The 24,717-nt window shown below is 44.3% G+C and overlaps 1 protein-coding gene across 1 annotated transcript in view; it reads right to left on the bottom strand.

Annotated features, from left to right (window-relative positions):
• The window catches only part of WDR44 (WD repeat domain 44), a 92,848-nt gene extending 75,203 nt beyond the window's left edge, over positions 1–17,645 (bottom strand). The window contains exon 1 of the mRNA XM_069065224.1: positions 17,284–17,645. Within this exon, the coding sequence (XP_068921325.1) occupies positions 17,284–17,360 (77 nt within the window). The 5' untranslated portion in view covers positions 17,361–17,645. The remainder of the gene's footprint in view (positions 1–17,283) is intronic.
• Between the last annotated feature and the right edge of the window lie 7,072 nt (positions 17,646–24,717).

Here is a 24,717-nt window from a genome sequence, read left to right as displayed (position 1 = left end):
CTCTCTCTCTCTCTCTCTCTCTCTCTCTCTCTCTCTCTCTCCCCCCCTTCCCCATACCCTCAGGCTAGTATATCCCTCTATCTTTTTCAGTTTCCCTTTACCTGTAAACTTCTAGCAACATAAGCTCTTTGAGGGCCTGGCTAGCATTTGTATTCTCAGGGCTAAGCGTACCTGGCACATGGTAAGCGCTTCATAAATGCTTGTTGATTTGACTAAGGGTGGCCATTTTGTATTTCTTTGACTTGAGTAGTTGTGATTGAAGACTCGCTTTCTAGTGTCCAGGCAAGTGATGAAGTTCTCTGTACCTCACTGTGTGAATCTCCAGACAGCAAATAACTGGCCAATGGGGCCATACTCAAAAGCTTTCTGGCAGGGCAGAATTTGCCAGAGTCTATGCTCCATTGGCATAGCGCATGAGCCCCCGGAGTCACCTATTAAAACGCACTGCACTATGGGTGTGGGAGCAACCACATTGGCCACACAATCGCTCCAGGGAGTCCAAAGAGCTCCCCAGGCCCCACCACAATGCTTCTGCACAGACCCATTTCACAAGGACTCTCTCTATTTCCATACTGTCCTCATTTATCAGCACAGAAAGGCTTTGATGCTTGCTTTAGTGGGCCCAGCTCTTGATGGCCATCACATGGAGCAGTCCCATCATCTCTTGAGAGACAAATGGGATCCTGTGTATTATTTACAAAAGGCTCAAGAGGTTAAAAGGTGAATGTGCACCAAATGAAACTGAACTACAGACAAGTCAAATGAGGATTTTAAAAAGCCTGTTTTTAGCTAAACAAAGTGATATTATTCATTAGCAAAGTTTATCACAACATGTACTGTCATTCTGAGAATCACTCACTTCTGAAATAGGATACTATGGCTGGAAATCAGACAGTCAGAGGGCCTGGGTTAAAATCTCAGTTGAGACACTTAGGGGGAACAGGAGGCCCTGGGCCCAATTTCTTCCTCTCTCAGGGCCTCTCTTTTTCCCTATGTAAAATGAGAAGGTTGAACAAGATGACTTCTAAGGTGTCTGCCAGTTCCACAGCTATGATCCTATGAAATGCTTTCAGGATGAGGCCCTGCAATGATAGAAAAGTATCATCTAAAGTCTGTCACTGCATCTCAGTCATTCCCCACTTACAGAAGCACAGCAGTGAAGGAGCTCAGATCAAGAACTTGTCTAAGGTAGCAAGGTCCGAACCGAACCGAAAGAGACTAGTCACATGCAGGGAAATGGATTTTAAAAAGAGGTTTTCACAGGTAAAAGTGAAATGACTAATTAACTAGTAGTAAGAATCTGGGAGATTCTGTCCTCCACAGCTTTTGAAACTCAAACCTTAAGTCCCTGGAATTTCCTGGTTCTTAGGACAGTACTGTATTTACATCACAATCAGCCTTGAATGGTAGAAAAAAGGCTAGGTTTTTAAAGGAAGCTTAGGATGAGAGCCAGCTCTCAGGAACTACCCCCAACTCCAACTTTTTATACCAGATGCAACCAGATCCTTGTTTGGGGCCTGGCTGCCCCAAGTCCAGGAGAGGGGCGGGGAATGGCACCGACTGGAGCCCACAGATCTGGATCGGAGGGGAGTAATCCCAGGTAGGGCTGCTGTTCTCTAAAGTTCTGGTGAAAGTGCAGAAGAGAAATCAAACTGAAAAATCCCTCTCCCTTAACTCCTTTGATATTCAGGAGAAGGCCCCACCGGTAGCACCCAGTTTATAATACCTTCCTTTCTTAAGTCTTTGGTCAGGTTATGGTCTGCTTGGTGGAGAAAGAGGCCACATCCATCTCAAGTTATTCAACACAAACCGGGCATTGATAAGGAAGACCACAGAGTGCACCAGGGGGGCAGGAAGCCAGTTGGCTGCCTGAGAAACCCTTTCCTGGCTGGAAAGAGACCACCGGGTACCGTATTTGAGACATTCATCAGAGGTGGGGGCTTTTTTCAGTCTGTTTTTGCCACAAAGCAAACAAGAAAAAAAACTCTGAACAGGCATCTAAAAATTCAGCTGCATGGAGCAGAGAAGCTGCTGGTCCAAGGAAGGTGGCCGGGGACAGACAGAAGGGCTGAGCTAAAGTAATTAGAGTGAGTGGGTAATTCAAGGATTTTGATGCCTGAAGTCAGAAAGGACAAGCTGAAGCGATGAGCTTTTTGACTTGGAGCCAAAGCCCCAGCACAACCAAGCAGAACCTGAGCTGGGAACCACAAGGCTCCAGATCCCACAACAAAGTTGTTTTCTGCTTAATTCTAGTTGGGGAATAAAAAAATCCAGTCAGCAGTGATCAAGAACATGTGACCTGGGAGCAAGATACCAGATTTCCCCTAGTGTTCATCCTAAAGCCTATCTTGTCAAGTTACTGTGCAAAGATTGATCACTAATATTGAAGTGTTTATACTGATTTTAGTAAAGTTCTTCTTATAGTGTTCACTGACTGGCTCACATTCTAAATGCTCAAGGCAATTTGACATCACAGAAAGAGCTTCCAATGAGGAGAGACCTGGGTTCTTCAATGGCTCCAATAGTTTTTAGCTGTGACCAAGGACAAATAGCTTCCTTTCTGAGTCTCAGTTTCCTCATCTGGACATTGAAGTTAATTCCACTACCCACCTTGCAAAGTTGGTGGGAAAAGGCCCAGCCCCAAAGATGGCAATTCCTTCAGGACCAGAAGTTGAGGAGTGCCCCAACAATCAACCTGATGATGCTCTCCACAACATTAGGTGATAAGAGAAGTGGTAAATTACAGGTCTCGGGGCAGCTAGGTATCAAAGTTCCAAGCCTAGAGTCAGGAAGACTTACCTTCTTGAGTTCAAAGCTGGCCTCAGACACTTTATAGCTACGTAAACCTGGGCAAATCACTTAACCTTATTTGCCTCAGTTTCCTCATTGTAAAGCCAATCACGAGCAGCTTTGCTGAGGACTGCTGCTGTGAATAACTTTAAGGTTCTCTCATAGCATAGTGAAATCTCTATTTATTCAGCAATAAACTAAAGCAAAACATTCACAACAATAAAACATAACTTATTACTAAGGTGGCCACATAGTCTTAAACAAAACACATCATTCAGTAAGTCACAATCTCCTCAATCAATTTAGAGTACCCTAGTAAAATCTTCTTTCATCTTGACTCCAGGCTAGCTTCCAATCATCCTTAAGGGTAGTGGAAAGTACAAAGGCCACATACCTCTAGGTCACAATTAAGTTACAATATTATCAATCACTACTAAACACCCTCTTAAGGAATAGTGGAAATTACAGAGATCATCCACTCCTAGGTCACAAATTACAAATCTCCTAAGTCAGCACTGAGTACCCAAGTAAAGGCCCTTTCATCTTAACTCGAGGCTGACTTCCAAACTCCACAACTGCCCTTCCATGGGCTGGTGGCTTCTAGCTCTTGCCTGGATTCACAGGTAAGTATCTCTCCCTGTTCCATATTCTAGCTCACAGGATGGCTCAGCCTCAAGCTCTTCACAGTTTCTGTTTCTAGGAAAACAAAGCTCAACGGGGCTACAACAATATTTACACACATTGCCAGCACTATAATATCAATTCACTTTCTGTCTGACAAAGTAACACAAATCAACAGAGAACAACAGACAAGAGTGCCGACATCACATCTCTCTCAGTTCTCCCTGATCCCAGCTTTTATAGAGTTTTTAATCAGCTCTTTCTCTTTCAGCAAGTTCCTCCCACCATAAGCTCCATGTGATGACCTTAGGCCTATTAAGGGCAAGGAAGGTCTCCAGACTCCCTTAGGTCTATTAAGGGCAACACAATATATACTATTCCCAACAAAGACTTGACATAATCAGAGGTGAGCATCAAAGGCACTTGAATAACTGAAACAAGGAGGTAAGTACAGGAGTAACTGAAAGGATCAGAGTACTCCTTTGCTTGCCATTACACTCATCTGTAAAATAAGTTGGGAGCAGGAAATGACAAACTAAACCAGTATCTTTGCCAAGAAAACCTCAAATGGGGTCACAAAAAAAGTGACTCAACAACAATAACACGACAATTCTGGAGCAAAGCATATAGTTAAAGACGTGGTTAATTTAGTAATCTGTTTGGTTAAGCAAAAATAGAAAAAGGAAACCTGGGGCAGGACAATCATCATCACATCATAATTTATTAAACTAGACAGTGATAAGTCACTCCCAGTAATAGCCTGAATTCACTTCTGATAAAAAGTTCACTATCACTGATTTTATATTCTCTTTGAGAGGTTAACATGACACTATTCTGACATCATTCAGAAACCAGGCAGTCAAAGTCAACATTCTTACATTTCTGAGAGGATCAAAGGAGATGACATACATATGGCATGTGGTCATCCTTCAAGTATCACCGAAATGTTAGCCATTATGGCTTCCAAAGGTTTAGCAAGAGCTTTGTTCACATCCAGTCCAGAAGGCAGGGAGTGCAAGTATGATTATCAGAGACCTCAGAGACTAGTTGTTTCTTTGGTACATACACAGAAGCTGGGATCAGGCCCAGGTTTTTTTTACATCAATCTCAGTGCTGGGCTAGGCAGGGTGACTTGCCATAGGGCAGATTACAAAAACTTTAGCCTGTTAACATGCTATGAGTTTCTGTATTGATCTAATAAGTCATATTTCATAGGAATCTGGTCAGTAAAAATACAGGCAATTTCTAAACTCATGATGAATGGAAATAAATATAAGGGCTGAAAGAAAACATGGCAGGTGTCTGGCTACCATTGGTATATCTGGAACCAAATGGTACCACTGCCTAGCACCACCAAAGCTCCATCTGAAAGGCAGCAAAGTTCCAGGCTTTTCTCCATTCTCCCTCCAGTCATTTCTCCACTCCTTTATCAAAGAATGGGTGAGGGAGGGAATGAAATGAAACCCATTAGATTGCATTCTGTTTGGTGATTATCTTAATAATCCATGGCCTCCTGGTCCCTCAATATGGCGGCTAACAGAAATCTGGCACTATTCTACTCAGACATCATACTGGAATGATGGCGAGCATTTCTACATATCTGGGTCGTTCTTTGTTGCCATATTCTTACTACTGAATTTAAGGTTAATACCTTATATTACTGATACATAAAAAAGGTATTTTCTAGCAATATAGCAATTTCCAGTGTGGTTTTCCTATTAATTTGGAAGGCAAAAAATCTTTACATTACTTTGTAGTTTTCCAATTCCACCACACTTTATTATACAGATGAAGAAACTAGGGCAGAGAGAGAGAGAGAGAGAGAGAGAGAGAGAGAGAGAGAGAAAGAGAGAGAGAGAAGTGCTGTCCATGCTCACTGGCACCAAGAGAGAAGGAAGAGAGCAGAGATTCCAACCCAGGGACTGATTCCAAATACAGGGCACTTAAAAATTAATATCCTTTTGGGGCAGCTAGGTGGCACAGTGAATAGAGCACCAGCCATGGGAGTCAGGAGGACCTGAGTTCAAATCCAACCCCAGACACTTGACACACTTACTAGCTGTATGACCTTGGGCAAGTCACTTAACCCCGATTGCCTTGCCTTCCCCCCTCAAAAAACAAAAACAAAATTAATACCCTTTTCTCCCTTTCACTAACAGTAAATGAGATATTAGAGCTGTAGGTTAGAATTAGCCTTACAATAGAATTCTAGCAGTTCACATTTAAATAATGAAATCAGCACAGCTTCCATGCTTCTATAAAATCTCACCTTGCAAAGGTCTGCATCTTCACTTGAGGGCAATTCACAGAAGGGCAACAACTGATGCATCTGTCCTTTGTGGAGAACAGCCATGCAACATCCTTTATTACAATCACACTGGTCTTAGAACATAAAGCTGTAGTAAGACAAGGCTTCAATGGTGCCATTTAATATGTATTTACTTACTAAGCATTTACTAAGCACAGTCCCCTTGTTATAGACAAACAGCATACATTACTAGCAGCCCTCGTTCAAGGGAGTGGTTACCATGGGAGTCAGGGGTTTTGTGTCTTTTTAAGACCACAAAATGAAACCCCAAAGCTGGTGCTGTCAGAGAACCTGGAGGTTCAGAAGAAGGAAAGGAGAAGCCATGAGCAAAACAGGAATAGCTCAGGGGAGCTGACCTCAGGTATGGAGACCTGGTTCCAACACTCAGTTGGGCTGGCCTGCATACATGAGGACCCTCATTTACCCAAAATATCTTCCCCATGTCCTGCTTAAAAGGGTTTAGTCAAGTTCACTGTTAAGATTTTACATAGACAGAGCAATGGAGTTTTGATCTCATCCAAACAGGTACTTCTTGCACTGATTTTACATAGACAGAGCAATGGAGTTTTGATCTCATCCAAACAGGTACTTCTTGCACTTGTTACAAAGAGAAGAAAAATTCCCTTATTTGAAAACCCTACAGAAAGGATACTTATCTGCCTGGCTGGTTCTCTGCCTTTTTCCTAAAGTGCAAGTAGGCATGGGAGCTTTCTGAATTTGCATATACTGTCCCCAAACAGGGCACTCAATCGCTGGACTATAAAGTAAAGGGAGGGGAAGAGTGCTAGGCAGGGGGAAGATGTTGGAAAACTAAAAACGTATTATTTAACAAAGAGCTGAACATTTCAGTAAGGCATGCACTTAATTATGTACAAATGCCTACATATACACACATATAATTACAGATATACACATCGATCTACAGATACTATGTAATCTCATACATTATAATCAAATATTTTTAAAAACCACATACATTATTGATAACAAAAAGACACAAATAAGAGAATGACAGCTATTGAGTTAGTCTACTTTTCCATCTAAATAAAATGGATATGAGCCTCCATACATAGTTACTTCAATGAGAACATTAGTAGGAAACAGTCAGACTTTCACAAGAGATATTCCACAGCAGACCACTATTTTTACTACTGAAAACCAGAGAGGATACACAATCAATCACACTGTGCTTCTTTTCTGTCATAAAACAGTGTCTCCTACCCTGACATTAACATTATTGGTAATTTCTTGAAAGCTCTCCCAGAGGCAGCCCATAGTAGGCAAGGCACAAAGCGGAACCAAATGCTTGTCAATGGCGGCTGCTACCGTCATGGAAGGAGTCCACTTCACAGCCTAAAGTGAAAAGGGTTTTCCTAAGGATGCTGAAGTTTTCCAGACGCTTCCCTTTGTTAAGGACATCAGGCTGGTTTTGCGTCAAGCCCCAGGACCTGGAAGAAACTCCTCAAAGAGACCTAGAAGCACTTAAGAGTTCGGCCTAACTATTCACATGGGTAAAATCAAGCGGGTAAAGACTGTCTACTTTCTGGATTATAACATGCAGTTAGATGGACAACTAATACAGTATAAGGACAATGTCTTGCACAGACAGAACAAACGATCGGTTGCCACTTGGTTAGCCTTTAGGGAACTCTGAAGCTTAATGACCCTAAGTTTTTCCCAGAAACAGAGATCCAGCTTTTTGATACCAATATTCTAGCTCACGAATTAATGATTCTGAATAAGAGCGAGGAACGTCTGTGGGGCAATGGCAGTTAAACTGTGGTACAGGGAGGAGAACGCAGCTAGGGGATGGATACAATACACAACCCACCACTTTAATATAACAAAGGAATAGATTCGCATAAAAATATGGACTCTATTGCTTGCACAGACAATCTTTACACTTGTTACAGGCAAAACCTCTAAGGATAAGGGCAATTCAAAATAGGTCTCCCTGTTGCTGTTTATGGTTTTTTAAAATAACTTTTTAGTCTAATTTTTTTGATATTTTTTATCATTTTCATGTCCCACTGTATCCTTCCCCTCCCTCCTCCAAAAGAGCCATTCTTATACTAAAGAGGAAAGGAGCTGGGGAAGTCTTTGTTGCCCAGAAGGGAAGGGGGTGTGGAAGAGGTATCTTGTCATATCTTTTTTTGGGGGCCAAGGTTCAGTTGTTCTGATGTTGCTTTTTCCAATTACAGTGGTACAGTCACTGTGTAGATTGCAGACTATCTTTGTGGACCTGCCTGATTCACTTTGTATTAGTTCACAGACATCTTCCCATGCTTCTCTATATTGATCATGTCTGTCCCTTGTTAGAGCAGTCACATTCATCTCTTTATCCATTCCCCAATAAATGGGCCTCTCCTCTTTGAATGCAGTTCTTTGCTACCACAAAAAAAAAATCTCCTTTCAATAGAGACTTTTAGGGTCCAAGTTAAATGGAAGAGAACACAAGAAAGTCATGTTTACAAATGACATTTAAGATTCCTGCCAAAAATAACACCTATCCGTTTCCTGGCTACTTGATAACTAAGAAGCCTGCTTCTGAGAAAGCAGGTTTGAATATAGCAAGAAGCTCTATAATTGGTTCCCTAGAAAGCTGATCTGGAGTTTATACAAAACACAGACAATTCAATTAGTGTTAAACTGGCACGTTCTATTAACATTAGGGTATGGCCACTGCCTACTCTGAGCAGGCTATCTCCCAGAAAAGGTATCCAAAAAAGGATTTATCCAAAGCTTCCAAGGATGCTATACTTTACCTCACTCTACAAGATGACTGGGTATGAGCCCTTCATGATTGAGACTAAGACTATCAGAGGGAGCAAAAGCATAGTTCATAAGCTTATATGTATAATTAAAATAAGTTTGGGTTTGAAGCATAAGCAGAATTTGACCACAGCTTACCCTAGATTTAAAGAGCATCAATTTAAATTATAATTTACATCAGAATTCAAAATACTAGACAGGAAGACTTGATTTAATCCACTTACTGTGTATGTAACCTTGGGAGTTCCATGGAGCAATGGATAGAGCTCTGGGCTTAGAGTCAGGAAAGCCTGAGTTCCAATACAGTTTCAGACACTTGCTAGTTGTGTGACCCTAGGCAAGTCATTTAACCTCAATCTGCTTCAGTTTCCCCAACTGTAAAATGAGGATAATAATATCAGCTACCTCATAAGAAGTTGTTGTGAGGATCAAACGAGCTATTTCCAAGCACTTAGCACAGTGTCTGGCATGTAGGTGCTTCCTAATACTTGTTCTTCTCCATCCCCTCATGTAATTCTTGGCTGATCACAGTGTCTCTGAGCCTCAGTTTCTTTATCTGGAAAAAGGAGGGCTGCAGTAAAAAAGCACCATGTAACCATTCAAAGGCCACCAAAATCTGTCTCCCAAAGGACAAGCTGCTTCCTATCTTTTTAGCTTGAAGTTTAAGTAGATTTCAGTTTAAAAAAGCATATGCCCCAAGTTCTGAAGTAGCAGTGGTTTTGACTTTTTTCAGATGAAAAAGAAGTCTCACTCAGTTCTCTGATGTAGTGCTATATTATTTACCCAAACTAATTAAAAATGTTCAAGTCACTGATGGATGCACTGCCTCAGATGTAATTAACGGAGAAGGTGAATCGTGGAGAGTCAGGAGTTTGGTTTTGGGGTTTTTTTTGCTGTGCTGTATTCCAACAAACAGCCACCAAATGATAAGTATTTAACCAACATGTATTTCAGTAAAATAAATGTTAATGAAATAATGTATGTTCTGCAAATCGTAACAAAACAAATGCACTTAAATTGTTAAACTATTTTTAATGATCTAATATTGATTTCAAACCCCACCGCGCAGTTTTAAAGACCAAAAATTGAACCGAAGTAGGCAATACTGAGTTATGGATCCAATTCAATTTTCATCTTCCTTTTCCTGTTTATTCAGACTTGACATATTTTGCTTTTTCTTTTTGTCAACTCTTAAATACTTCACCAATTTAGAATGAATTGATGCAAAGACAAACACATTTTCTCTAAGTATGCTAATCACTGCTATTACAAGCTAGATCATCATGTCATTGATTATTAGGTCTGATGAATCCCCTAGTTCAAGGAGGTAACCAACAATCTAAAACCTTCAACATATTCTTTCAATGCTCATCCCCTTGAAGTTGAAAGGCAGTAGAGAGGGCCATGCCCCTGGTGTGATGAATGCTGGTGTGAGAAGGGAAGCAGGTGAATCCTTCTTAGAGTTGTTGCCCTGTCAAGCTCCCAGGGAAATGCTAGGAGGGCCTAGAGAGTTTTGGCAGAACCAGACTGAAGACTTAGTAATGAAGATAAACATATCCTGATCAAGGGGTCAACATGGAAGGGGAGATTTGGTCAGAGGCCACCATACTGGTTCTCAGTCTTCTCAGTTCTGAACAAAGATGGAAAAAGTAGCTCTAGGAGCCCGATGACAGAAAAGGCCTCCTACCAAGATGGCTGAGTGAGTGGTTGTGCCTAAGTCCAAATCCTCTTGATCACCAAAACACATGAAATACAACAAAGAATAAAAATTCCCCAATAGAGAAATGATTAAAGGATAAGAATAACCACTTTCTCAAAATAAGAAACATAATTGGCAACCATCTGAAAAGCACTAAAAAAAACAACCCAACAAAAACCAAACCTCACTAACGAGAGAACTACAAAACAAAAATTCAAGGTACCATGATGCCCATCAAAAGGATAGGGGAAAAATGGAAATTCCATATCCGAGGGGCTTTGTGAAGAAAGGCATGATAATTTGCTGCTAATTCACCACCTAGTGTAGACCTAAGAATTAATCCAACCATTGAGGAAAACGATGTGCAACTACACAATTGAAGCTACCAAATTGTTTATACCCTTTGGTCCAGCAATCATACAACTAGGTCGTTGCCCCAGGGAGTTTTAAGAATAGCAAAAATATAAAAACGATTCATAGGAATGTGATTTTTAACAACAAAAAGCTAGAAATGAAGTATGTGACCAAGAACTGGGGAACGGCTAAATACATTTTGAATGTGAAAACAAGAGAATGGGCATTGACATTTAACTCTCTTACCACAAAGAAGTCACTTGCCTAACCTCCATGGTTCATTTACATTAAAGAAGGCTACATTTAGAACCTGTACTTACTCTATTATGCTGATTTTTTCCCCAGTTCAGGAGGATGCATTACATGGTTGAGACAAGGCAAAGTAAGGTCTAGAAATGCTTTTCTACCAAGCTTTAAGCACAATGAAAATCAAAATTAAATCGATAAATGATCATTTATCCATCACTTCAAGGAACCTCTCTCAAAGTTCTCCAGTTACATACAATGAAAGAATGCCACTAAAAGCAATGTCACTTTCCATGAACAAGGTCATATTTCGGATGTCTAGTCTAACAGGAGAATCAACATTTCCCACTAAGGCAGCTAAAGTAAGTTTTTAATTCTTTCACGATAGGCAATTCTGCAGGATAGTTTAGCCTCAGTTCCCAATGTTGGGGGAAAAAAAAGGATATAATGTTGATCTGTTATTCAAAGTTAAGCATGGTAGGTTATTTTCAAACCCCAAAGAACAGAAACCAAAAAGAATTAAAAATAAAACTCAAGGCAAACACAGGAACCCTTTGCTCCCACAGGCCAATTACCATTAGACCTTTTTTAACTTACAATGAGGAAGATCTCTTGAGAGAATTTAGAGGTACCAGGTAGGCCCCAAGGACGTGGCAGAAAGTCCTAGGCACCAGCTCTGGTAAGTACAGTCTGAACAAAAGGCTTTGTGCTAGCTATGCTCAGACCCTCAGAGGGGCTTAGGCACAAGACAGGAGCTCAGGACAGCTAAGCCAAAAATGGAAATGAGAGTTGCCCAGCAACACTTGCCCTGGGGCACAGGAACTATTCCCTCCCCCCCCCCCACACACTTTTTTTTCAGGCCATCAAAAAGAACTCGGGCTACCCCTAAATAAAACTGGGAGTGACTGAGTCTTCTTTATACAGAAAAACCGTTACCCCTCCAAGGCCTCGGGACTCGCATCTGCATAATCAATACTAATTAGCTGCAGGGGTTCTCCAAGGATATACAATTTACCCAGCTAGAAATAGGACTCAAACCATGACCTGAAAGACAACAAGCTACCAAAACTGCAAGACCAAAACACAGTACCCATCCAAATGCCTGGCAGCAGAAGCCCGCCAGTAAGAGCTTTCAGTGAGAGAAAACTGATTATAAATTCCTACAAACGACTTTATTCAACTCCCTCGTTTTACAGAAAGAGAAACTGAGGCCCAGGGAGATGAAAGGACTTGCTTGAAATGATGAGACAGTGAGTTTACCGTGGGACAAGAGCAGTTCCTGACTCCAAATGCCAGGCTCCTTCCACAGTCCCATGTTGTGTCCTAAATTCTGATAGCTACCCCTTCCTACTCCCCATCTCCAATCTATCTTCTGAGCATCCATTTGCTTAAGTTAACCTTACCTAGGTACTTAGTCAATGTTTAAAGTGAGCTGGTGCAAAACCACTCAGTTTAGAATAATGGCTTCTTGGAGTTGGCAGGGACCTGAACAGCTGCCCTAGCCCAAGCAGAAATCACTTAACTCCCCGGGGTGGTTGTCCAGGCTGTGTGAATACTTCTGGTGACAAGAACCCCCTATTCTCAAGCCAGCGGACTCCATTTTGGGGATATCTCTCCTCTTCCCTATGTTGGAGTCAAAACCTACCTCCCTTTCCCAGGCCTCCCTGGGTCCTACATATGGCATTCCAAGCTACACTTCAGAGTCCTCCACAATGGCTGCCACTGAAAAAGGATCAGACTGATTCTGCTTGGCCCAGAAGGCAGAATTAGGGGCAACTAATGTGTGCAAGTGGCAAGAGGGCAAACTTAATGTTGAGGGAAGGACAAAGTCCCCAGAAATTAAGGCCATCCCAAAGCGGAAAGAGCTGCCATAGATGTAACTGTCATCTCTACACCGATGATTCTCTGCTTACTTGTCCAGCCCTGACCTCCAGTCTTGAATCACCAACTACTTAGTGGACATCCCAGGCTGGATGTCCTATAGACCTATGGAAAATGAATTTATCTTTCCCTGAAAACATTCTCCCCTTTTGATACTTGTCAAGAGCGTCATCATCCTTCCAGTCACCCAGGCCCACAACCAAGCTGTCATTCTCACCTCCTGGTGCCAAGTCCTGCTGATTCTACCTTGGAAACATCTGTCATATACACCCCCTTCTGACTTGACTCTCACAAAGTGGTGAAATTACCCGTCCCCAGAGACATTTAGGCCCAGACCAAACTGAGAATCCTATGTTCCTCTGGACTTTTTCCAGTCTGTTCATGTCCCTCTGAAAATATGGCTGTGCAATACTCCAGATACAGACTAATCAGTGAGAAGATGGCAGGCTTTTACATCCCTTGTTCTCTGAGTACAGTGCTTCCATTAATGAAGTCTCAATTGCATTTTAGGTCAGCCATGTTTCACTGTTACCTGATAGTGGAGCTGATGGTCAACTAACTGTACAGGCCATACCACCTCTCCCTGTATTTCCTCTTCAGGAAGTGAAGGAAAAGGCCACATATCAGGAATGTAATTTTCCCCATTACAGAACAGGGCGGGGTCAGGCAAGGCCTGGTGAGCACTATGAGCAATCTCATAGCTGTTCTCTAAAGAGTATGTGTGGACACTAGAACCTTACCTTAAGATGAATTAAGTCCTGTGACTATTTCATAAAATAAAATCAAGCAAAATGAATGGCATTATTGTCAGAGCCATCGGGCAATTTAACACTTCTGAGAGCCCAGGCTCCCCCTAGAGGATATGAGAAGGCTGGCCATGATCTCCTAAGGACTCTTACAACCCAAAGACTCTTGGACTCTAGGATCCAAATTTACCAAGTTACCTACCAGTGCTTCAGAACAGGCTTCCAGAAGTTCCATTCATTGTACACCTCCTAACATTTCTCAAAGGACAACAACAGCGTATGCCAATACCCAATACCCACAGGACCTGAAAAAGCTGTTTGCTGCCATCACAAGTGACAAGTTGAGAATAAGACGGAGAACAAGGTCTCGGGTTCTTCCTGCCCAAAGGCTCCTGAGCCATGTTTTGCTCTCAGGTCTCCAGTTTAATGGTATGCTCCAACTCTCCAATGTCAAAAACACAAATGAAAGCTCCCTTCCAAAATGGACTGTTTTCGTGTAAGTATATAACAGCAGGCCTCATATATATATATATATATATATATATATATGATTCTGGGCTTTTGAGCATTTTCAGAAGGCAGAAAGCACCTCCAACTTCATCAGAAAATTACAGCATAGGGCAGCTACGCAGCGCAGCGAGTAGAGCACTGGCCCTGGAGTCAGGAGACCCTGAGTTCAAATCCGGCCTTAGACACTTAACACAAAAACTAGCTGTGTGATCTTGGGCAAGTCACTTAACCCCAATTGCCCTCCCCCTCAAAAAAATTATAGCACATTAGAACTACATGAGGAAAAAAACCTCAAGGCAATTAACTTTAGACAACAAAAGTTTTATGTAATAGGATTGGGCTGATTTCTCAGTCATTCAGTAAGCATCTTCTATGTGCTAGGCACTGGGAATATGAAGACAAAAATACCACAAGATCATCATATCAAAAATTCAGGGATCTTAGAAACTGCCTGCTTCAACTCTCACTTTACCAAAAAAACAGATAAAGAACTAAGACCCAGAGAAGCAAAGGAACTGCCCAGGGTAAATAAGCAGAAGGGTCAAAGTTCAAACACAGCGCCTGACTCCAATTCGATGACAGTCCAGAACAACCACTTTCAATTCAAAGTGATTCCATTTTTAAAAGATCAGACCGCCAAACCAAATGGATAGCACAGCAGGGTTTCTGCTGGACCCGTATTTCACCTACCATTCTCTAGAGTTGATCCATTTTCCTGGCTCACACCAAGTAACAAGTCGGCTCTGCCCTAGGACACCTGCCTACTTTTAGAGGAAAGAACAAAATGTTCCTGACTCCTACTGGGGAATCTTTAGATTGCCTACTTGTGAGAAGTCCCTGGAGTTCCAAGGCCTCCTTCCCTTCTCTGCTACTGCTACAAGGAGAAGTGAAATCCACATACAGACAACACCATGCAGCTCTAAGTAGAGAATTGTACATGGTGAGGACTTAGGGCACGTTTGGATTAAAAATAGGAAACTATGTCCCAAGAGGCATTTACTTCTCAAGTACCAGCGGATCAAAGAGCTTGAGAAGCTACAGTGTCCCAGGGGGAAGAAATTATTTCACCAACTCAAACAAAACTAATCAGTCTTATTTTGTTGATAAGTTAAGGAACCAACTGGTTAGCCACAAGTTCTAAATACTATCGAAGAATTGGAAGAGACCTCAGGGGCCATCAATCCAACCCATACACCAAAGGACCCCCCCTCCTCTCCACACTTTAAAAGGCCTACCAAGTGGTTGTTCAGCCTCAAAGACCTGGAAGAGGGAGGGGAAGGAGGAGACGAACAACTACCAGCTCTCATGGTTTTCCTAACAATTTCCTAATCAAACCTAAATTGGCCTCAGTTAAAATCCCCCCCCCCCAATTATGCCTCATTTTGCCCTTTGGGCCAAGCAGAACAAGTCTAATCTCCCCTTCAATACCTGAAGAGAGCTGTCCTGTCTGCCCCCCCCCCCCCATGGTTTTGTCTTCTGTAGGATAAACATTCCCAGATTTTTTCAAATAAATGATCCTCGGACTCAAGACCCTTTCACCATCGTGGTTCCCCATCTCTAAGACGCTTTCTGGCTTATCTATGACAATCCTAAAATGTGGCGCCCAGATTAGAATACCATGCTCCCAAATGAGGTCTGAAGAAGGCAGAAGACAGTGGGACCATCACCTCACTATTCCTGAAGCTCAGCCTCTCTTAATGGATGACCACTGCATTATTATGACTTAATATTTTCAAGAAATCCAACTGTCACCTCAAGAGTAAATGGCTTTGTACAGTGGGCAAGGAGAATAATGCTGCAGCAGCTTCAGACTGTGTCGAAAATGGGAGAGATTGGCGCAGTACAAGGGGTACTGGGTTTGGAACGTGAGGACTGAGGTCCAAATCCCACCTGGTCACTCACTCATTACCTGGCTGACCCTGGCCAAATCACCTCGGAGGGTCTCAGTCCCTCATCTGTCACCGGCGAGGCTTGACCAAATCTAGATCCCAAGGGTTCAGTTCTGTGGCCGAAACCATTTTTTTTCAAGGAGGCAAACTTTTAAAACCTTGATTATGAAAAGGGGGATGTCTGCCCTACTCTTCCATCTGCTGATGCACCTGTCTCAGCCCCTAAATTTAAAGAAGACGCCCCAACCATTTCACATCAGCCGTTATGACCAATCGATTTCAGAACGGTGTAAGTACAGAGAAGGGGGGAGAGTTATAGCTCAGAGCTGAGAGAGAGCAGCCCAAGAAGGGGCTTCAGCAGCTTGGGCTCTGGCTGCTGCCGCACCATCTGCATATTTTAAAGCTGCACCGCTGCTGGGTCGGAAGAAAGGTACTGAACAGAAGTTAGGAGAAGGAATTTGAACGGGCATTTATTCGTCAGTCTAACTTCGGGCAAGCACAATAGGTACCCGGACAATCAACAGTTCCTATTTACTTAACAAAAGCGACCACTGCAGTCTAAAAGGCATAAGCCCACAAGTGACTAACATGCAAAGTTGAACAATTCCAGTGGCTAACAGCTTCTGCCCCCAGACCAGGCGGGAGTAAACTTCCTTTCTCTTCCAGCCTAGGCTGGAGCCTGGCTTCAAGTTGTTTTTGAAATCAATGAAACAGCGTCAAGGTCCAGACCAGAGAGGCAAGTGCTAAGGACCTCTTTTTACAAAGTGAATATTTAACTACAGGAGAACTACTCAACATCTTTCTTCCAGATTCTCAGTCACCAAAACATCTTGCAAAATGAAGGAGAAAGAGTACAAAGCTGTGGCCGTGCTTCCAACCACCAGATTAGTCAGCACTTGTTTATATCTCTTAGTTGGCTGTGTGTTGAGTACATTTATAGTTATCTCGTCTCCCCCTTTATTTAGATCGTCGTTTCCCCTGCAGTTAGAACCGAGTGGTCCATTTCCTTTGCCTCCCAGCAGTGCCTAAGAAATGGTCTTGACCGGCAGGACCATCAGTTACCAGCTTCTGTGAGAGGCGAAGCCCTAGCGTTTCTTCCCATCCCTGTCCTTAAGTGCACTGCAGTGGATGGGAAAAGTTCGTTCCCTCTGGACTCAGAAGCCAGGTTAACAGCTCAAAGGGATGAGCCAAGTTCAAGCTCTAGGCTCCTTAGCCCTTCACCTCAGTCCCTTCGGGGCGAAAGCTAAAGCGATTAAAGCCAAGCCCAGGGCACCCCGAAGTTAAGGCGCGCCCCTACCCCGTTCGGGCCCAGAAACGGCGCGGCCAAAGGTAGAGGTGGGAAGACCTGAGCGAACCTCGCTCCGGAGCCCATGGGTGCAGACGGGGAAGAGCAGCTGCCCCTCCCCGCAGGGGTCCACGAGCGGGGCTCTCAGAGGGAAGAGGGGAGACGGGGAGGGCTCTCCTTACCCGGCGGGGTAGGCACCCCCCAGGTGCACGTCCTCGGGGGCATCGTAGAACTCCTCGGTGTCGCTGTCCGACGCCATTAGTGGGACACACCCCGGGGGGGGGCGGCGGGTCCCTCCTCCTCCTCCTTCTGCCCCCGGCACTGGAGAGACAGCGGCCCGGCCCGCCGGGGCTGCGGAGGGGGGAACGGACGGACCGCCGGAGGGAAGGAGGGGCTGGCCGGCCAGCCCTCCCTCCAGGAGGATGCTCTGCTGGCAGCGGCTGCGGGCGGACTGCCCCGCAGACTCAGCCCGGGGCGAGCGAGCCGCACTCAGCTGCTGCCCGGGCTGGCGGGGCGGCGGCGGCCGAGGAAGCGCGGGGGCTCCCTGCGGCTCCGGCCCGGAGAGGGGCGGGGAAAAAGAGGGGGCGGCTCCGGCTCGGGCTCCGCGCCGCGGGGGAGGGCGGGGGCGCAGGCGGCCGCTCCAGCTTCTACCGCAGCGACAGCGACGGCGGCGGCAGCAGCTGAGAGAAGGGGCCCCTCAAAACACCGACCGGCGCTGAGCCTCGCGAGAGTTCCAGAGCCAGCCGACGGAGGACCTGGGCGGGGGAGGAGGGGGGAGGAGGCGGAGGCGGAGGCGGGAGCGGCCGGGCTCCCACTGCTCCTTCCCGAGGAGGCGGGGACGCCAGAAGGCAGTGCGCTTGTGCGGTGACCGCACAAGGTGGGGCCGGAAGGAACGCGGGAGGGGAGGGCTAGCATAGAGAGAAGAGAAGGGCGGAGCGGGGCGGAGCGAAGCGGGGCGGAGCGGAGCGAGACGGGGCGGAGCGGGGCGGGGCGGAGCGGAGCGGGACGGGGCGGGGCGGGGCCGGCCCGGTCCAAGCTGGTTGGGAGCTGGGGGGGAGTGGTGGTGGTGATGGTGGGAAGCTCCCTCAAGGTGCTGGGGGAGTGCGTGGCGGGAGGGAGCGCGCACCCCCTCCAAAGGGAAATGTCACGGGGGGGGGGGGGCGGAGCCTTGCGTACCTTCAAAAGACAAACTAGAAATAACTTTGTTAAGTTTGAAAGCTCGCGGTGGGGAAAGAGCCGTGGCAGGCCAGGGAGGGGAGAGAAGGGGTGGAGGTGGGACGGTTGTTGGGTAGCCTCTTCTCCTCTTTAAACTTTTAACCAGCTGGAAAATCCTGCCCTGGGGGCCTAGACTGAAGGCCACCCGCAGGGCGGGGCCAAGGGACCTGCCCAGCCTGCCAGCCACCCCTAAGTGATGCCTTGAGATCCCTCCCTGGATGGTGGGGGGTGGAGGTGAAGATTGAGCCAGCCATATCCCCGGGGGAAGGGGGAGGGGTGTCTAGCCCTCAACCCCTCGGTACCTCGGTTGCACTAAGGTTGAGCCCTAGTACTGTTTGAATGTGGGTCCACCAGTTCAGTTCAAGGATGCCATCACTTTGAAGATTGCCATCAGTAATCAATGGACTAGTTTTCCTGAGTGCCTATAAGGCTGTCACTTCACCCGCTACCTACCCAACTACCATACTGGCCAATGCTGAAGAGAAAAACTGGGTTAAGAAAGCCATCCGGAGGGAGCCGGTTTGGAGCAAGCCTTGTATACCTAACACTAAATGACTGTGAAATGACACTTTCACTTCAGACTTCTAGGGCCCGGCTATATGCCAGGCGTTGTGCTAAGTGCTTGGTATACAAAGAAAGATAAAAACATGGCCCTTTACCTCCAAGAGCTCACATTCCAATGGAGGAGACAACATGGGAATGAATAACTGTACACACTATGTACATGCAAGAAATGTCCAGCCTCAAGGCTTTTGCAGGGCTGGCCTAAACTATGGATTACAATTACACTTTCTCTCCTCATCTGCATTAAAAAACCATACCTTCCTGAAAAGCACAGCTCAAATGCTAAACCTAAAACCAAGTGTTTCCTGACCCTGCCAGTTAATGTTCTCTCTCTCTCTGTCACTCACTTTGTATTTAATGATCATGTGAGCTCCTTAAGGGCAGGACAATTTGGTTTTTGTCTTCGTATCATCAGTCAGCCAGCAACCATTTATTGTCTACTGTGTCCCAGGAACTGGGCTAAACTGGGAATACAAAGAAAGGCTAGGGACAGCCAGTGAAAATGGCCAGAGCTAAAGATGGGAGTGTTCAGGGGCAGATAGGTGGTGCAGTGAACAGAGAACCAGCCCTGGAGTCAGGAGGACCTGAGTTCAAGTTTGGCCTCAGATACTTAACACTCACTGACCTTGGGCAAGTCACTTAACCCCAACTGCCCTGCCTTCCCCTCTCCAAAAAAGAAAAAAAAAAAGATGGAATGTCCTGTTGAAGGACTTCACATCAGTGTCTTGCTCCATTGGACGCTTGATATTGGTCTATTTGAATTAAGTAGGAACACAGGTTACCAGCAACAAAGACCAAACAACTTGCCCTTCACTAGAGGGGATTCCTACTTTGAATAGGGGTTGGCCTAGGTGCACCTTCCTAACTCATTCAGCGGTACTCAGATGTTCAGAAATGCTTACAGCTGCAGCCTAAGCTCTACCAGGCTCCAGATGGATGGGTTGGATAAACATTCAACATCTCCTGTACAGGTTCTAAAATGCAGTACTGCCTGGTGAACAGAGAGCTGGCCCCCAAGTCAGCAAGATCTGGGCTAAAGTGCTGCTTCAACACACACTGGCTCTGTGACCCTGGACAAGTGACTTGACCTTTCAGTGTCCCCACCTCTCCACCCCCCAGACAACTTCTAAGCCTGTACATTGCAAAGAAGCTACAGAGTAAGGCTTTCTTGACTCTGGAGTTGCATAGAATGAATAAATCACAGATTCAGTCTCTACACCTTTGTTGGCCTTGTGAGATACAGTTTAGATAAGCTAGGATGCCTGCCTTCCCCGTGTTTACAGTCTAGTAGGGGGCTGAGAAAGACGGAAACATGGAAAACTATACTGTGACATAAGTACATGAAAACATTCCAAACTAAAGTGCTGTGAGAGGTCCTGGAGAAATAGATATCATTGTTGCTCAAAGGGATCACAGGAAGGCCTCACTTAGGAAGTATACTTTGAATTGGGTTTTCAAAAATAAGTAGGAACTCAGTAGGTGCAAAGAGGAGGTCTCCATAGACCTAGAGAACTAAGGTTCTGAGGCCGGAGAGCATGAGGCATGTTGGGGTTGGGGCAGGAGAAAATAATCCAGTTTTACTGAAATGTCAAGTGCATGGAATAGTGTGATATCAGGTAAGGCCAGAAGGAGCAGGTGGGACTAGCATGGAGAAGCCTTTGCTGAGAAAATCAGAACTGTATTCCCAACCAATAGGAACCCCTGGAGATTTCTGAGCAGAGAGGTTCTATGACCAAGAAGGGCCTCGACAATGTTGCGACGGATGAGGAAATGAAGTCATGGTGCTTGGCCCTCTTTTGAAAATAGGTTAGAGGATGGGGAATTGAGTGTAGGTAGAAAGACTCATTAGGAGGCTAGTAGAGTAGTTCAGGCAGGTGGTAACAATGTTTGGGTGGTGGCAGAAGGAAGAGAAAGGAGAGGGCAAATATGAGAGGGCTTTGGAAGGCACAAGAGTTGAGGGAGCTCCATGGGCCTGCATGCTGGAGGCAGGGTCAGGGATGGGCTCCCAAATAGGAATGGTGATACCAGAAGGAGAAACAGGGGGAGGGTGAAAGGTAACAAGCATCCTCATGAAACTGGAAGCCTTATTGGAACCAGCCAAGGGAAGTGGTCCCATGAGCCAGTGGAGATACGAGTCTGGCACCAGAACATTGTTAAGAACACAAGAGCCAACTGGGCAAAGGTGCCAGCAGAAGCTGTCACAGTGAATGGGACAGCCAATCCAGAAGCAGTCGTTTCAGAAGTGGCCAAAGCATCCATTGCACTAAGCACTAGGAGAGAGCACAAAGATGGGGGCAGTCTTGCCAGGGCTGGAAGGGACCCTGTAGGCCATCTAGCCAAACCCCTTCATTTGACAGGTGAGGAAACTAAGGCTGGGGGCGGGAGGCAAACCATAATTGAAGAAAAAGTATTGCTGCTCACTTCTGGATGCACTTGCAAACAGGGAGGGGTCATCAGCAGATAGTCAGCTCCAGATGCAAATGGGATTATACAAATGGGCTACCAGACACTCAATATTGTGCTGCATTTAGAAAGGGACAGCTGACTCCTAGGCAGAGAGCTTCTGCTATAGGTATCTACTTCCTCCTGAAATAATAGTCTGCTTTGAGTCACCCAGAGATGAATTACTACAGAATGAGAGGAGGAGAGAATCAGTGATGGAGACTGATGGCCTGGGGGCCAAGGATGTCTTCTGGTTAAAGCTGGGGGACCAGTTTGGTGGGGAAGGGAAAGGGTTTTTAGATTGGTGGTAAGGAGAGGTAAGGGACTCAGCAAACTGGACTAGTCCCTTCTCAGCCTCTGCCACTATCTTTCTCTCTGTGACTTTGGGTAAGTTAGAGAACCTCTTTTGGATTTCACTTTCCTCATCTATAAAATAAGAATCCCAGACTAGATGATCTCCAAGTTCCTTTCCAACTTAAAAAAAAATCCAGCAGCAACTGGTCTTGGAAATAGAGCTTTTTTCTCCCATTTAAACACAGGGAGGAATACAGTGAATATTATGTTCATAGAAAAGAGTTACGTCAATACAATTCATATTGTTACCATTGATTCGTTATCACTGGGTCATGAAATAACGCTGTGTTCAGCTCAGCACTGGAACAAGGCCTCTTAAAAGCATAGAACACACAATTTCTAATCTTGGGGACAATGTTGTGCTGCCAAGCAAGCATTGTAAATGGCCAGATCATAGGCTGATAGATTTAGAACCAGAAGGAAGCTCCCAGGTCACCTACGTCAATTCCCTCATTTTCCAGAGGAAGAAATTAAGGCCCAAGAGGCAAGGGCTAAGGTGTAGCAGATATCAGAGCTGGAACTGAAACCCAGTTCCTCTGCTTCAAATCCAACAATGCCACTTTGGAAACCTAAGAGAATTTATACTAAGAGAATTATAAGAGAATAATAGAATAATAAGAATTATACTAAGAGAAATTAAATGTGTGCAATAATATAAATACTAAGTAGGGATTTTCCCCCTCAAAAAAACCAAACTAGCCCATATTGGTCAAAGCTTAAGAAATCAATAACTTCAAAATTTCAGGTTTTACTCACATGGTCAACATAAGTGGCCATCATTGAAACACTTTTGAAAGGTTTGTTTATATTTTCAATGAAAAGTCAAATTTAGGGGATTGTAACCAGGTCACATTATACTCTATATGTTTTTTTCCTTAATATAATTCTTGAGATCATGTGGGTCATTTAATTACATTCCAGTAAAATGCAAGCTCCTTGAGGGCAGGAGATGATTTCATTTTGTGTTTGTATCCTCTCCAGGCTACTCTCAGACTATCTTTTGTTGTTGTTGAGTTGTGTCTGACTCTCTGTGACTCCATTTGGGGTTTTCTTGGCAAAGATCCTAGAATGGTTTGTCATTTCCTTCTCCAGTTCATTTTACAGATGAGGAAACTGAGGCAAAGAAGGTTAAGTGATTTGCCCAGGGTCACACAGCTAGTAAGTGTCTGGGGCCAAATTTAAACTCAGGAAGAGGAGTCTTTCAAACTCCAGGCTGGGCACTCTATCCACTGCAGCGCCACCTAGCTGCCAAGACTCTCTCTACCATGCCCCAGCTCTTCATCCTAAAGCTTGCTCCAGCCCAGTAATTCCCGGTCCTTAGCTCAGTGTCTGGCCCATAATAATGCTTAATAAACACTTATTTACTTGTTGACTTTGCCTTCAAATTACCTAGCAGAGTGCCTTGCATTTTAGGTGTTTAAGAAGGCTTGTTGAATTTGTTGAATTGGATTGGTTGTAAGATATTTAAGAATTATGAGTAAAAATCCCTAATAGTGGCCACTGAAAATCAATGACAAGGGGTGGCTAGGTGGCACAGTGAATAGAGCACCTGCCCTGGAGTCAGGAGGACCTGAGTTCAAATCCAGCCTCAGACACTTAACACACACCCACACTTACACAAACCTAGCCATGTGACCTTGGGTAAATCACTTAACTCCAATTGCCCTACCTTCCTCCTCCAAAAAGCAAAAAAAAAAACGACATTATCATACTATCTTTTACCATAAACAAGAAAAAGGTACAAAAGCTTCCCTTTTGCTCCATTGTTGGTTCCTTTAAACTATAATATTGATATAGAAAACACAGTGGTGGCAACTTTTGTGGAAAATTCAATGTGTTTCAAGGTGTTTTTGGATGATGATGTTGAAGGGGCCATGGGGTGACATCGAACCTTGCTGGATCTCTATATGGAATTGTTCAATAAAAATGGCTAATCTGTCCATACTCTTTGACTCCACACTCCTACTACTAGACTTATGCCCCCCCAAAAGTCAAAGGCTGAAATAAAGGTTTAATATATCCTAAACCATTCATAGTAGCACTATTTGGAATAGCAAAGAACTGGAAAATAAAGTGGTGCCCATTAACTGAGGAGTGACTGAAAAACATGTCTGTAATAAGACAATAGTGTACAAAGAAGAATAAAACATTAAGAAATGGTTAACTACTCCCAAGGAGCTTCCAGGCAAGTTGCAGAGAAGAGGCTCAGTTTTCTTTCATTAGAATTTATTATTAATTAATAAATTGTTTGGTAATGTGAACATTGTTTAGTAATTTCAACACTGAGCACAATTGTTTGGTAAATTACCAAACAATTGTGCTCATTTCACATGCCAGCAAGGTTATGCTTAAGATTCTACAAGCTGGGCTTCAGCAGTATGTGAACCAAGAATTTACCAAAAGAGGCAGAGGAACTAGAAACCAAATTGGCAACATTCACTAGATTAAGGAGAAAGCAAGGGAGTTCCGGAAAAACTTCTACTTCTGCTTCATTGAATACACTAAAGTCTCTATGTGGATCACAACAAAATGTGGCAAGTCCTCAAAGAGATGGCAGGACCAGGTCATCTTACTTGTCTCCTAGGGAACCTGTATGCAGGCCAAGAAGCAACAGTTAGAACAGCATTTTGAACAGTAGAACAACTGATTGGTTTAAGATTGGAAAAGGAATATGACAAGGCTGTATATTGTCATCTCATTTATTTAACTCATATTCAGAGTATATCATGCGAAATGCCAGGCTGGGTGAACCAAAAGCTGAAATTAAAGTTACTGGGAGAAATATCAACAATCTCAGATATGCAGATGATACAACTCTGATGGCAGAAAGTGAAGAGCAATTAGGAAGCCTCTAGATGGGAGTGAAAGAGGAGAGCATGAATAAAAGAGTATAAAAGAAGTTCACTTGAAGCTTAACATCCAAAAAACTAAGATGATGTCAACTGACCCCATCACTTCATGGCAAATAAAGGGACGGAATCAGTGTCAGATTCCATATTCTTGGACTCAAAGATCAGTGAAGACAGCAATGGCAGCCATGA

The sequence above is a fragment of the Petaurus breviceps genome, unplaced genomic scaffold, assembly GCF_028583685.1.
Source record: "Petaurus breviceps papuanus isolate PSGF00001 unplaced genomic scaffold, PetGlider_PUasm1.0 90681, whole genome shotgun sequence".
In the NCBI taxonomy this organism is placed as follows: Eukaryota; Metazoa; Chordata; class Mammalia; order Diprotodontia; family Petauridae; genus Petaurus; species Petaurus breviceps.
Note: the sequence above shows the minus strand (reverse complement) of the source record. Positions and strands in the feature narration are given on the sequence as shown.